At 52.0% G+C, this 14,570-nt stretch overlaps 1 protein-coding gene across 1 annotated transcript in view; it reads left to right on the top strand.

Moving 5' to 3' along the window:
• The window catches only part of LPO (lactoperoxidase), a 19,094-nt gene extending 4,877 nt beyond the window's left edge, over nt 1-14,217 (top strand). Inside the window, exons 3-13 of the mRNA XM_036454357.2 lie at nt 228-315; nt 1,734-1,894; nt 3,290-3,404; nt 3,847-3,976; nt 4,715-4,921; nt 6,373-6,697; nt 8,429-8,589; nt 10,725-10,977; nt 11,866-12,039; nt 12,688-12,925; nt 13,114-14,217. Of these exons, the coding sequence (XP_036310250.1) occupies nt 228-315; nt 1,734-1,894; nt 3,290-3,404; nt 3,847-3,976; nt 4,715-4,921; nt 6,373-6,697; nt 8,429-8,589; nt 10,725-10,977; nt 11,866-12,039; nt 12,688-12,925; nt 13,114-13,321 (2,060 nt within the window). The 3' untranslated portion in view covers nt 13,322-14,217. The remainder of the gene's footprint in view (nt 1-227; nt 316-1,733; nt 1,895-3,289; nt 3,405-3,846; nt 3,977-4,714; nt 4,922-6,372; nt 6,698-8,428; nt 8,590-10,724; nt 10,978-11,865; nt 12,040-12,687; nt 12,926-13,113) is intronic.
• Nucleotides 14,218-14,570: the final 353 nt, after the last annotated feature.

Below are 14,570 nucleotides of genomic sequence, written 5' to 3'. Positions count from 1 at the left end.
ATTAGACGGATAGAAAGATGGACGGTCACCTAGCTTTTACATATCTATAGATTGATTTCACAGAGGAAGAGAGAGGGAGAGAAAGATAGAAAGTTTCCTAGTCTTGATCTTCTGCTTGCTCAGATTTGCGGGGGTGAGGGGAAGGGGATGAGAAAGAGGGACAGAAGCAGAGGGCATCTCCAAGGAATGACATCTGATATCCTGCTGCTTGTTTCTCCCCCTCCAAGCACAGGCCAACAGGACTGCTGCCATGTCTTATGTTGTGAGTCAGGTCAAGGTCCAAGTCAACAAGGCCTTCCTGGATTCCCGGACCAGGTATTTGAGACACAAAGAGGAAGGTTTCCATGGTGGCAGGGGAGGGAAACACCTAGTATATTTCATCAACTATCTCCAAATGAAAATTCTCCCTCCCTCCTTCATGTCAATCCTCTTATACCCCAAGCTGGGGATAGAATAAACGCCACAAAGTCAGTGCTCATCACCTCCCATGCAAGTCATGCACAGGATGACCAGCCCTGCGTTAGAACTTGTTCTTATTCATTAGTTCTCAGACTTGGGGGCCTCCTGGAGAGGTAAAGAATCACATTTAAACAGCTTGCTACACAAGCACATCAACAATCCGGTAGTCATGACTGGTGATGGAATGAAGGCATCAAAAGAGCAAGGGTTGCTCCTGCAGGTACAGGAGTCAGGGAAGCTGGACGGAGGATGAGAAGGAGCCAGCCCTGTGGAGAGGCAGAGGGATAGCATACCAGAGACTGGAACAGCAAAGAGGTTAGGGTTCCTTTTTATCAGGGTTGGGGCCAGTCTGGAAGGGGATAGGCCTGGTGAATAGAGTCCAGTTATCACAGTCCCTATGCTTGCCCACATGCCCACATAACCCCTCAGGCTGAGATCCCATGTCCCCTCACACGTGAAATGGAGTTAATAGTGACAGGCCAGGTGTTACTATAGGGGCAGCGAATTGCACCCCTAAAGCAGCGCTGTCTTTTGTGTGAACTCGAGCCTCTTCCAGCGTTGCAGGCAACCTCAGAGAACCCCTTCATCTCATGCATGAGGAAACTGAGGCACAGGGAAGGGGAGAGTGTTCTCATGGAGGGACTTTTCGGACACCACCCTGTCTCAGTCATCTCTGTATCATCACATACCTCTTAGTGAAAGGGATTGGGCTTCTCCTTTTACAAATGGGACATTAAGGAATAAAAAGGCTTAACCTCTGGCCCCCAAGAAATGGCCAGCCAGAGGCTGGATGCTAGCAAGCCCACATCTAAACAAACTCCACCCCGACTCTAGGGCCAAAGGTGATGAAGAATGCTTTCGTGGGCATGCCATTTCCAGAATTCTCGGCCCACAAGGCTCAGTGAGATGCTAGGTCCATGTCGGGGGTCCTCAGGCTGAATCTGTATGTCCTGGGACTCAGGTGTTTTTAAGGTTCCCCAACCGATTCTGCCACCGTCAGCATAGCCGCCACCCTCCGGTTCTAATCCAGGCAGCACTCGGTCCATCTGCCGTTCCTCTCCCAGAGCCAGACCTGACGAAGCTTAAGGGCCCAAGGCAGCTTCCTCCTCCCAGAATAGCTTTTCCAGAGGCACCAGAAGAGAACGGAGCAAAGATCCTGAAAACACACCCTCCGTGGCCTCCCCATACACACACCACCGCACACCCCTTCTACCGGTCAGAGCCCAGGGGGCCCGGTCATGACCCCCCCCCCACCCCCTTGCTCTTCACCGCAGGCTGAAGAATTGCCTGAGCAATAAGACAGCCACTACCCAAAAGCTCTCGGAGTACCTCAAGCATGCCAGGGGCCGGACGCGCACAGCCATCCGCAACGGGCAGGTGTGGGAGGAGGCCTTGAAGAGACTGAGGCCGAAAGCGTCCTTCCCCAATAGCACAGGTACGAACACCCGCGAGCCCGCTGAGGGCAGGAAGGGGTCCTCTCCGCTCAGGAGAGAGCGCTTGAAGACACCCAAAGCTGCGCTCCCTCTGAAGAGCCATTCCTCAGAGAAGCGCCCCTGCCTCTTCCTTCTCGGAACTGCAGAGCTCCGAGGGGCTCCGAGGGCAAGTGAGGCCGATGCGTTCGTGCTCCTGGTGCACATCCCTGGGGCCTCGGTCCAGAGGGAGCACTAACGTCAGGAAACACGGGGCTCCCTGTTCCCTGCCCCAGGGGCACCACTTCCCGCCTGTGAAGGGGACACGGGAGCCGCCTGGGTCCGGGGTATCCACAGGAGACGAGATTTCCAGCTCGCTCTGGGTAACGTGGAGCCGGAACAGTGAGCTGATGGGTTGATCATGAGTTCCCCCTCCGCCATCCCGGACCCCGGGTCCCAGTCGGGAGAGCCATGCGGGATGGGGTTAGGTTCTGACATCCAGTGCGGAAAGATACACGGCCTAGGACCTGGGCAAACCCCAAAGGTCCCCAAGGAGGAAACTGGAGCGAGGTAAGGAGAAAGAGGGAGGAGCCCTTTGGACTCTGAGACTCAAAGGTGCTGGGGGTTAACCCCGGTCTCCGGTCTCCTCAAGCTTGCACAGCTGGTCCCCCCGAAGGAGCCCGTGGGGCCGGATTCCCTCGTCCTTCTTTCATTGTGGTCCCTGGGAGGGGCCACAGGCTGCAGAGGAGGTTGACTCTCTCTCCATTCTGTGCCCCCATGGAGGCCGCTGATGCCTACCCTCCCTCCTCTCCACTATGTTACTTCTACCACAGCGCCCCTCACTTAAAAATGACCCGTTCCTCCCCAACATCTTTCCTCTCTAGATTCCTGCACGCTCCCTACTGTAGCTGTCAGGGAAGCTCTAGAATAGGGGTGTCGAACTCAATCAGAGAAGGGGCCAAAATCTAAAATCCAGCCTAAATCGCGGGCCGAATGGTTTACTGAACAGTCATAAACTGTCATTGTGATGGAAACGCAGCGGAGTGCAGTGATGACAGCGCGGTGCGGGCCACATTGCAAGGCCTGGCGGGACGGATTTGGCCCGCGGGCCTTGTGTTTGACACATGTGCTCTAGAAGGAAAAGAAAGATCTGCAATTGGACTTGCGCAGTTACTACCTGTGTGGCCGTAAGCAAGTCTCTGGGCACTGTGGTCTGAGTTTCTTCTCTGTATAATGGGAATGTAAAGTCTTACCTGAACGAATTGTCAGGAGTAGATGAGAACCCACCTCAGGGGTGCTTGCTCAGAACATAGAAGGTATTCCAAAAGGTGTGAGTGCACCCCTGGTTCCCCTCTCCCTCCTCCCCCAGGGCCTCCGAGGGGAGGGAGAAGTCAGCCCCCGGGGCGTCCCCTCTGTTTCAGACCTGGGCCTGGACTTGACTGCGCTCTCCTGGAAGGTGGGCTGTGGGGCCCCTGTCCCTGAAGTGACATGCGACAACAGCTCCTACCGCACCCTCACAGGAGCCTGCAACAACCAGTGAGGGCCTGGGCCGCTGGGGGGGACATGCCCTGGCTACCACCACAGCCAGTCCCCCTGCCTTACCCACCCATCTGCCTTACCCACCTACCTTACCCACCTACCTTACCCCCCTGCCTTACCCAGCCCACCTGCCTACCTGCCCACCTGCCCAGTCCAGCCTGGCCAGGGGCTTTGCCCTTTGGGCATTCCAGGCACAGCCACTGGAACCTGTTCTGTTGGAACCCTCTCCCAATCCCCATCTTCTAAAGAGACTACCGGATCCCACAGGAGGCAGCACCTTTCCCCAGGGCATAGGTGCCCGGCAACTGCAGGAGTGGGGGTAGTTCAGAAACACCCCCGTTTGAGAGGCGCCTCCTGCACCCCTTTTCCCTCGGAAGAGGCTCCGGCCCTTCCTCAGGGAGCGGACTGGCCGAGGCTGAAGGGAGTCCCGCGGTTTCAGGAGGGACCCCGCGCTGGGCGCTGCCAACAGGGCGCTGGCGCGCTGGCTGCCGGCGGAGTACGAGGACGGGCTCTCGCTGCCCTTCGGGTGGACGCCGGGGAAGACCCGGAACGGCTTCCGGATCCCGCTGGTGAGGCCCCAGCAGGAGGGTGGAGGATGGGAGTCAGAGGGCAGGGAGAAGAAATAGGTGGGAGGACAGAGGGTGTGCGGTGGGGCCTCAGCAGGAGAGACGGACTTGAGGACTCGCTGCCTGGCGCTGTTCCTCGACATGCCACGAGAGGGCAGCAGAGCTCAGAGCCCAGAGCCTATAGCCACGTGGCTGTCACATCCCAGTTGCCCACGGGCCAGCTCCCCTGGGGTGTCCTAGGCAGATGGCCTCCCTACCCCATCCTGCTCATGCTTTCCCTGCCCCAGCCCCCGGAGTGCATCAGCTGTTGTTTGCATGGAGGTCCTCTCCCTCGGCCTCATCTGAGTTGGCAGCCTCTCCCCGGAGTCTCTCCCTTTTCTCCTCCCAGACACCTGGCAGCTCTGAGACTCTGCCCAGGCATCCGCCTTTGTGTTCCTTCTCCCCAGTGGATAGGGCACTAGCCTTGCAAGCCATCAAGTCATACAGGCCTGTGTTTAACCCCATCCCTGCCCCTTTGTAGCTGGCCTTGGAGAATTGACCTCACCTCTCTAAGACCCAGTTTCATCTTCAAAATAGGGATAATGCACATACCTCACAAGCCTGTCGTGAGGATTGAATAAGCGTACCTTATTGAATCGTAGGAACTAAAAAACAAACAAACCTGCAGTTGAATCTGAACCCTCAATGCACTTTTCCCTCCAACCCTCCTTTCCCTCCCTTCCCTCCTCCCCCCTCCCGCAGGCCCGTGAGGTATCCAACCAGATCGCCGGCTACCTGAATGAGGACGACGTTCTGGACCAAAACACGTCCCTGCTCTTCATGCAGTGGGGTCAGATTGTGGACCACGACCTGGATTTCGCCCCCGACACGGAGCTGGGGAGCAGCGAGTACTCCAAGGAGCAGTGTGACAAGTACTGTCTGCAGGGAGACAACTGCTTCCCCATCCTGGTAGGCCCTGCAGCTGCGCGTCCCCGACCAGCCCTTGCCTTCCGGATTGGCCGGTCCTTTCCGGCCCGTCATTTCCGGCCCGTCAGCCAGGCTCTCTAAGTAGATTTTTTAATGTTGGTTTGACAGCTTCCCGGGGTCCTCACATGTCCCTCCATTCACTCATCCATTTATTCAGTAAATAGACATGAATCGTTGACTCCATGCCAGGCAGCGCACTATGTGCTGGAGATTCAAAGGCGAGTAAGACACCGTCCCTTCCCTCGAGGAAAAAGGGGCCCGTGTGGGAAATGGGCAAGTAGCCTCTAATGTAAGGTGACCGGACGTCCCGATTTCTAACCATTTGTCCCTCGATCCCCGAGGCGCTTTTAAAAAGTCCCGATGGAAAAATCGGGACTTTTTTAAAACACCTCGGGACGCGGGACAAATGGTTAGAAATCAAATTGTTAGAAATCAGGACTGTCCCGCCAAAAGCGGGACGTCTGGTCACCTTACTCTCATGGTGCAATCAGGAAGCTCTGGGAGGGCTGTCTACACCCCCAGCCAGCAGCATCGGCACCACACAGGGGCACAGGAGACATGTAAGATCGCAAGCCTCACCCCAGGCCTGGGGAAGCAGAACCTGCCATTGCCCAGCATCCCCAGGGGATCCATTTTATACACGGTCAGTGGGTGGGACTCTGCCGTGATAAGTCATCTTGAGGTCCAGGAAGGCTCCTCCCCAGAAGAGCCAAACGGTGGTGGATGAATCAGAAATTGTGGGGGTTTCCAGCAGGAAGGGAGAGGAACTTGCCACGGTGCCCCTTTTCTTCTTATTCGTGGATGTTAGGGTTAGAGAGTGGGTTTTTTCCCACTCACACAACAAACACGTCAAGGCGATGTGGTGTGATGTGAGAAACCTGAGCTGTGGAGTGAGGCCAATCTGGGTCTGGATCTCACATCTTTCTCTTCAAATTTCTAAGTTTTGGGGCAAGGTACTTCGCCTTTCTGAGCCTCAGTTGTCTCACCTGTACATGGGCCTGCATCAGCTACCTTCCGGGGTTGTATGAAGAACAAAAGTAGAAAGTATGCAAAAGGCCTAGCACACGGTAGTTACAAAACACACACACGGTAGCTGTGGTGGGTAGCAATAATGGGCAAACCTGTTCCTGTCTCATGCCCTGCTTCCCTGTCCAGGGATCTTAGGACTCTCTCCACCAAAAACAGGAAGCCCTATCTCTGGAAGGTTAATGACCCCCCTCAGCCCTTTTATACAGCAGGAGGCAATGGACTTCAGGGATGTGGGCCCAGGATGTGCATCAGCAGGAGGTGTCTAGAGTCCATGTCTGATACTCGGGTCCCAGGAGGACACCATCAGCATCTTTGCCAGCTTCATCCAGACCTGCCCAGAGGAGAGGTTGCCCGAGCCAGCTGTACCACCTCTGCCCCATCTCCCACCCCCAATCTCTCCGCAGCTCCCACACGATGACCCCAAGGTGAGGACTCAAGGGAAGTGCATGCCTTTCTTCCGATCGGGGTTTGTCTGCCCGACTCCGCCTTACAAGACCCTGGCCCGCGAGCAGATCAACGCCCTGACCGCCTTCCTGGATGCCAGCTTCGTGTACGGCCCCGAGCCCAGCCTGGCCGGCCGCCTTCGCAACCTCAGCAGCCCCCTGGGCCTCATGGCTGTCAACCAGGAGGTGTGGGACCAGGGGCTGGCCTACCTGCCCTATGACAACAAGAAGCCAAGCCCCTGCGAGTTCATCAACACCACTGCCCGCGTGCCCTGCTTCCTGACCGGTGAGTCTAGGATGGAAAGAGAGGGGCCCCTGCCGAAACCAGTTTGGCTCAGTGGATAGAGTGTCGGCCTGCGGACTGAAAGGTCTCAGGTTGGATTCCGGCCAAGGGCATGTACCTTGGTTGCGGGCACATCCCCATTGGGAAGTGTGCAAGAGGCAGCTGATTGATGTTTCTCTATCATCGATGTTTCTAACTCTCTATCCCTCTCTTCCTCTCTGTAAAAAATCAATAAAATATATTTTTTTAAAAGAAAGAAAGGAAGGAAGGAAGGAAGGAAGGAAGGAAGGAAGGAAGGAAGAAAGAAAGAGAGGGGCCCCAGGACAAAGAGAGGGAGAACAAAGAAAGGCAAGAGAAATCTCAGGAGGACTCTAGGCAGCTTTTCCACAGCTTCTTCTCCTCATCTTCTGGAAAAACACACACCAAGCCACCACTGCCTCAGGCACTCGTCCAGGACTGGCAGATGGGCCCAGATGAATACAAAATCTAAGAACATGTGTTCACTGTAAAAAAATAAAAATTAAGGGAGTCCAGAAAAGCATAAAGAAAATAAGAAAATAAAATTCAGCCATCGACAGAAAATCGTTAACATTTTAATGCCTATCTTTCTGTGTTTTTTTTTTTCTATTATAGATATAGTTCTACATCATTTTACATAATCAGTGTCATACAGTAATGCTCTATAATCTGGTGTCTGCACTAATATTTCATCTTAAATATTCTTCTGCAACATGATTTTTAATGGCTGCCTGGTAGCCCATGACATATCACCATAATTTATTTTACCAACCTTACTTGGAGACAGTGAAGTCATTTCTAGTTTTTTTGTGATATTTTTTTATTGTTGTTTTAGGTACTGAACATCCTTGTTGAAGAATTTTTGTGCTCATTTGAATAATTTTATTAAGATAACTTCCTAGAGGAGGAAGTTCTAGATGAAGAGGAATGTATATATATTTTTTTACGGTGTTTTATAAGCTTGGCACAAAGCCCACACTCCATATAGCCTGTGCACACCAAAGCCCCCCAATTCTGTTCATTCGGGGTCTCATGTCCTCCTGGTCCTCTCTGTACAGCTGGCTCGAGCAACCTTCTGGAGGCCTTCCCTTTGCCAAAACTTCACTCTCCCAGGACAACCCCCCTGCCCACCCTGGCATGGCAGAGATTTCTTCGTGGATCTCTTAGATTCTGTGTCCACACGTATCTCCTATCAATCCAGACACAAAGCCCAGCCCCTTCCTGTTTTCCACAAAAACACCCACTAAGACCAAGCATTTGTGAATTGAACAGACTTTCCCGATGATGAGAGGACACACGGAGAAGTCCCCAAGTGAAACATCTGGTCTTTTACCATTTAGCCAACCCCCACATCCTGTTCCTCCTTCCCTCCCTCTCTCCTGATAGCCCCCATCCCCACATCCTTCTTCCTTTAGCACACAGAGGAGCTCAGCCTGCCCAGGCTCCTGCCCTCAAACCTGCATTCCTAAAACCTTCCTAAAAACACCTAAGAAGTGTGTGTGTGTGTGTGTGTGTGTGTGTGTGTGTGTGTGTGTAGCGAGATTCAACCCTATGGATTCCCGCCCTGCCCTCTCTCCACCCGACTTCCCTTAAGTTAACTGCAAGCAGGGGCTTAGGAGATGGTCCCTGGGGGCACCATCATTTATGTTTTTGTGCAGGTTACTGGGTTCTGGGGCTGCTCAGGGGAACCCACGTTTCTGCCTTCTGGGCTTTCAGGAGATTCCCGAGCCTCAGAGCATGTCCTGCTGGCTGCATCCCACACCCTCTTTCTCAGAGAGCACAACCGGCTGGCCAGGGAACTGAAGAGACTCAATCCTCATTGGGATGGGGAGAAGCTCTACCAGGAAGCCCGGAAAATTCTGGGGGCCTTCGTGCAGGTACAGAGTCCCAGCACCTTCCTCACAGGCTCTCCTGGCTCTTCCCTCTACTCACTGCCACTCTCAGGCTACCTCCTCTGCTTTTCACACCTCCATTTCCCCATATCCTCCTCCGTTGCTTCTTGCCAATTGTCTCGGTCCTTGAAGTCCTCCCCTTTGTCTCTTCAACTTCTCTTTGACAAAATGAATCTCCAGATCTAGAGTATTCAACGGAGTCATTCATATGTTGGCCACTCAAGTATGCTCTGTGCTGGTGCCTACAGGGGACTGTAGGTTCCATTGCTCCTGGAGTTGGTACATAGTAGTTATCTTGGTTCTTTATTTGGATTATCTTTTTTTTCAATATGTCATAGGCATAGTCAATTGTTCTTGTTGACTGGCTGATTGACTAACTAGAAAAGACTTAGAAAGCTTGATCTGTTGATATCAAACATGTATGTATTTTCACAATAAAAATTTTGAAATTATTGTTGATTCTCAAGAAGTTGTAAAAAAATATATACATGCACCCAGCCTCCCCCAGTGCCAAGATTATGTATAACTATGGTACAATATCAAAAGCAGGAAGTTAACATTGATACAAACCATAGCACTTATTCAGATCTTACCAGTTATAAATAAAATCATGCATGTATGTGTGTGTGGGTGTGTGTAGCTCCATGCAATTTTATATGTCGGTTTATGTTACCACCACCACAATAAAGATGCTTAAGTGCACCCTAACCACAAAACTCCCTTAGGATACCCATAATAGTCATATCCACCCTCCCCTTGTCATACCCTTTACCCTTGGCAACCACTAATCCATTGTCCCTCTCCACAGTTATGTTATTTCATGAATGTTATATGAATGAAATCATGCAATATGAATCTTTTTGAGACTGGATTTTTACATTTAGTATAATTTCCTTGAGATTCACCCTGCTGAAGATATTTATAGGAAGTTGTCCAAAGAATAAAAACTATCTACCTAAACATTATCTGAGTTTAGGCTTGTATTCGTTTATGCAGGCTGCCAGGAATTTATTTTTTCACAGTTCTGGAAGCTGGAAAACCAAGGTGTTAGCAGGCTTGGTTTCTCATGAGGCCTCTTTCCTTGGCTTGCAAGATGGCTGCCTTTCCTCTGTGCCCTCACATGGTCTTTCCTCTGAGCATGCACCAACCTGGTGTCTCTCCCTCTTCTTGTAAGGACACTGGTCCTATTGGTTTAGGGCTCCACCCTTATGACCTCATTTAACCTTAATTACCTCTTTATAGGCCCAATCTCCAAACACAGTCAGAACTTCGACACATGAATTTCAGGGGGGACACAATTGCATCCATAGTACGGCTCTTTGGACAACAAGAAAAAGAAACCCACTCAGGCTAGTGCAATGTTCAGGACGGGTTCAGTCCTCTACATGTGTCAAGTGGGAGCCGAGAAGGGTTTCTCCTGGAACTCCAGGAAAGGGTGTTCAGTTGGGCTGCAGTTAGGGTTAGAGCCATAAATGGAATGAAAGCAGCTACTCTCACTCCGTCCCTCTCTCTTCTCTGCTCCCTTCTCCACGTCTTGGTTCCCCACTCGCTCTGCAATTGGGTTTTCTCTGCTTTTCTGCACATGGTAGAAAATGAAAACCCACATGTCCCCCCCCCCTCTCCCGCCCCGTCCCTTTGGATCAAACTGGGCCAGTCCACTGTGGCCAAAAGCAGGATTCTGTCTCCTGCCGCTCCCCATGGCCCGAGGAGCAGACTGCCTGCTCCGTCCACAAAGTCTGTGCTGCTGAACAAATTGGAAACAACCTAAGAGTAAAAGAGTAAGAGAATGACCCATGAGTGCAATAGAATATTATACAGACGTAGTTACAGCATGGTGAGTTAGGTAGAAATGTGATAAATGTTAAGTGAGAAAGCCAAATGCAAAAGTTTGCTTTCTCTAGGATTACAACTATGTAAAATGTATATTGTATCAGCAAATATTAGAAAGACTAAAAATTAACATAATTATTGTCTTATGTGGTGGCAAGATTTCTTTTTTGAAAAAATTCTTCATTTATGTTAGTGCATTGCTTTCAGTAAAACAAAACCAGAAACTGATCTCTCCAGGATGCAGCGTTGCTCGCACGCACCCTTTCCTCATGACTTGTTTCTCCTCCCAGATCGTCACCTTCAGGGACTACCTCCCCATTGTGCTAGGTGTGGAGATGGAGAAGTGGATCCCTCCTTACAGAGGCTACAACCAATCCGTGGACCCCCGGATTTCCAACGTCTTCACCTTTGCTTTCCGCTTCGGCCACTTGGAGGTCCCCGCCACGCTGTCCCGCCTGGGTGAGGACTATCAGCCGTGGGGGCCCGAACCAGAGCTCCCCTTGCACACCCTCTTCTTCAACAGCTGGAGGATCGTCCAAGATGGTAAGTCCCTTCAGCCAGCTGCCTGTCTCACCCTGCAGCCGCCTTTTAAGAAAACCTGGCTTAGAAGACACTTTCTATATGACGTTGGGTAAGGGAATTCTCCTCATTGGACCTCAATTGAAAAATGTGGACAATCATAGTTCCTATCTCACTAGGGTATAATTTTTTTTTTTTTTAATATATGTGTAAAGCACCCAGCAACAGCTCCTGACATACAGGAGGTGGTCAACAAATTCTAGTTATTATTCTTTCCTCATCTGGCCTTTAAGGTGCCAGGTTTTTCCTACCTCCTTTCTCTGTGTCAAGCTTCCCTCATCCCTGTAGAAAGAATTGATGGATTTGGTGAATAAATTGCTCTCCTCTGCTCCCCTCTATTAAGTACCATCTATAGAAAAATGTACCATTTCTTAAGGGAACATATGGAAGGAGAAGGAGCCAACTCTGGCCGGTGTTCTGTTAGGGCATCATCCCATGCACCCAAGGGTGGTGGGTTCAATGCCTGGTCAGGGCACATACTCAGGTAGCGAGTTCGATACATCCCGTCGGGTTGTGTGTATGAGGCACCGGCTGATATTTCTCTCTCACATCCATGTTTCTCTTTCTCTCCTTCTCTGTCTAGAATCAATAAAAAACATTCTCAGGTGAGGGTTTAAAAAAAAATTCCGATTCTTATCTTCATGCTATTATTTCACGAATGGCCCCCTCTGGACTGCCCCCTCCCCCAGCGCAACAGCACCCCCTGCAGGCTGCTCTGAGCTCTTCCCTCCCCCACTTGCAGCCGGAGAAGTTCAGTTGGCCCTACTTGAACCTCAGAGAAAATGTCTGGTGGAGGGAGGGAATAGGAGTGGAAGATGACCCACCCTCCCCTCACCACCAGGTTCCTTGCAGGTGGAATTGACCCTCTGGTACGGGGCCTACTGGCCACAAAGTCCAAGTTGACGAAGCAGGATAAAATGATGACGGGAGAGCTGCGCGACAGGCTTTTCCAGCCCACTCACAAGATCCACGGCTTCGACCTGGCCGCCATTAACATACAGCGTGGCCGGGACCACGGGATGCCCGGTGAGTGGGCCCGGGTCTGACCTGGCCTGGGGAACAGGAAGCTGCTTTCTGGGGTTCTAGAGGCCTCTCTTCTACCCTCCTGAGGATCGGATCAATTCTAAAAAGAGAAGGCAGCTATGCCGATGTTTAAAACTCATTTGCTCATCTGTGACGTGCCATTTCCCATTCTCCCTGATGTAGAAACAAGAGACCATATCTGGTACCATGTTGGAGATCCCCAAATTAAAAGAGATCACCAACTGACTTGTTAAACCAATTTGAAAGCCCAGAAAAAAATTTTAGAAAAAGGAGAACAGAGAGAAATGGATGATTATGGGACCTTTCTTTTTAGACCTAGGGGAGACAATTTATTATTATCATTAAGAGCCAGACTACCTGGCTTCCAATCCCACCTGTGCCAGTTCTAGTTACGTGACCTTAGGCAAGTGATCTAACATCTCTGTTCTCCAGTTTCCATTGGTGCTTAGGATAGGGTCTGGGCCCACATAACCCGCTAGCCCTCTTGAGACTGACGTACCACCGGTAGAGCACAGTGGGATCTCATCACAAAAGCTGGACTCTCTGGAGCTGACGGAACTGGAGTGGGGATGTCCGTCAGGGGGCTTTGGACAGGTGGTCCCTGGTTACAGCGTCACTCCCTCTGCCTAGGGTATAACTCCTGGAGAGGCTTCTGCGACCTCCGGCAGCCCCAGACACTGGCAGAGCTGGGTGCTGTGCTGAAGAACGAGATGCTGGCTAAGAAGCTGCTGGATCTCTATGGGACCCCTAGCAACATTGACCTCTGGATTGGGGGCATCGCGGAGCCCCTGGTAGAAAGGGGCCGGGTGGGGTCTCTCCTGGCCTGCCTCCTGGGGAAACAGTTCCAGCAGATTCGCGATGGAGACAGGTAAGTGAAGCCTCAGTGGGAGGGCAGAGGAGGGCAGACCCTTCCCCGAGGTGGGTGTCCCCGCCTCCTGCGTGAGGACTCACACAGACCTCAGCGTGTTCCCCGTGATCTCCTTCCTGTCCCATCGGCCAGGCAGGGGAGGGCCAACAGCCGGCCTGTATATACAGACTGTGCTTCTGCGTCGGCAGGTTCTGGTGGGAGAACCCTGGGGTCTTCACCGAGAAGCAGCGGGACTCTCTACAGGGAATGTCCTTCTCACGCCTCGTCTGTGACAACACCCACATCACCAAGGTCCCGCTGCATGCGTTCCAGGCCAACAGCTACCCCCACGACTTTGTGGATTGCTCAGCCGTTGAGAAGCTGGACCTCTCACCCTGGGCCTCAGCGGGGAATTAGGGACCTTCCACCCTGCAGGAAAGCGCCCTTTGGTCCATGATGCCATTTCAAGCAAGTTCAACGACCACTCCCAGAGTCCTCCACACCCCGTCCCAGCCCTTCTTTCCAGCCAGGTCTTGCTACACGTGCCTGATGCACACCCCACGCGAGCCCAAGGCCAGAGCCTTGGCCATTCCAGTTCTTCCACTGGAAATCCACTGCTCCCATCCCCTCAGTGATGTTTCTAAATCCTCCTTTGTCATGATGCAGACCTGCCGAGATGTCCTTCCAGTCCAGCTTGCCAGACGCCACCTATCCTCTCCCTGGAATAAGTCTTGGCCGAGGCTGTGGCCTTTGCACCCTTATCTTTCCTCTTTCTTCTCAGCTAGATTGTAAGTTCCTTGAACCAGGGCATTGACCTGCTTCTGAGGGTCTCGCGTGCCACCCAGCAAGGCGCTTGGCACACAGTAAGCACTCAATAAACGCCTGATGATTGATTAAGGATGCTGGCAATGATGCTGTTCCCTTCTGGGAGGCAGGCCTTGGAATCACTGCCAATTAAGTAACTAGATGGTTAGTTTCATCGCTAAGAGGTGGGCACGGGTCTGGGGCGCTGAGAGGGCTGTTTGGTAGAATGTCAAAAGAGTTCTCTCAGAAGAGGAGAAAAGGAGCAATGGTCATAGAAAGGCAAGAGAGAAGGCCTGGTAATATCCAGGGGTCAGGGAGGAAAGCCAGGCCTGGATTCCCCTCTATCTGGAGCTAATTTCCCTTCCAGAGGCCTTTCTAGGGCAGACCTTGGAGCCTGGGAGGCCTCTAAAGGGACATCTCCAGAATATTCCTTGTGCTGCGAGCCAACCCATATCCACATATTCTTTTAAAATGAGCCCTAGCCAGTTTGGCTCAGTGGATACAGCATCAGCCTGTCAAGGGCACATGCCCAGGTTGCGGGCTCAATCCCCAGTAGGGATGTGTAGAAGGCAGCCGATCAATGATTCTCTCTCATCACTGATGTTTCTATACCCCTCTCTCCCTCTCCCTTTCTCTCTGAATTTAATAAATATGTATTTAACATAAATAAATTAATAAAATGACTCTCTGGGTAAGGTCAGCCCAGCCAGGGCCTCCAGGTGACCTCCCTGGTGGGATGGGGTGGAGATGGATAGGAGGTACATAACCATCTTGTGGGAACAGCCCAGAAGCCGGATGACCTGGGCTGGAGCCCTGGCTCTGGTATCCACTTCTTCAAGGCCTCAGAGAAGCCCATTCACAC

This window comes from Pipistrellus kuhlii, unplaced genomic scaffold (assembly GCF_014108245.1).
Source record: "Pipistrellus kuhlii isolate mPipKuh1 unplaced genomic scaffold, mPipKuh1.p scaffold_m20_p_28, whole genome shotgun sequence".
In the NCBI taxonomy this organism is placed as follows: Eukaryota; Metazoa; Chordata; class Mammalia; order Chiroptera; family Vespertilionidae; genus Pipistrellus; species Pipistrellus kuhlii.
The sequence above is the reverse complement of the archived record's forward strand: the minus strand, read 5'-3'. Positions and strand labels throughout refer to the sequence as shown.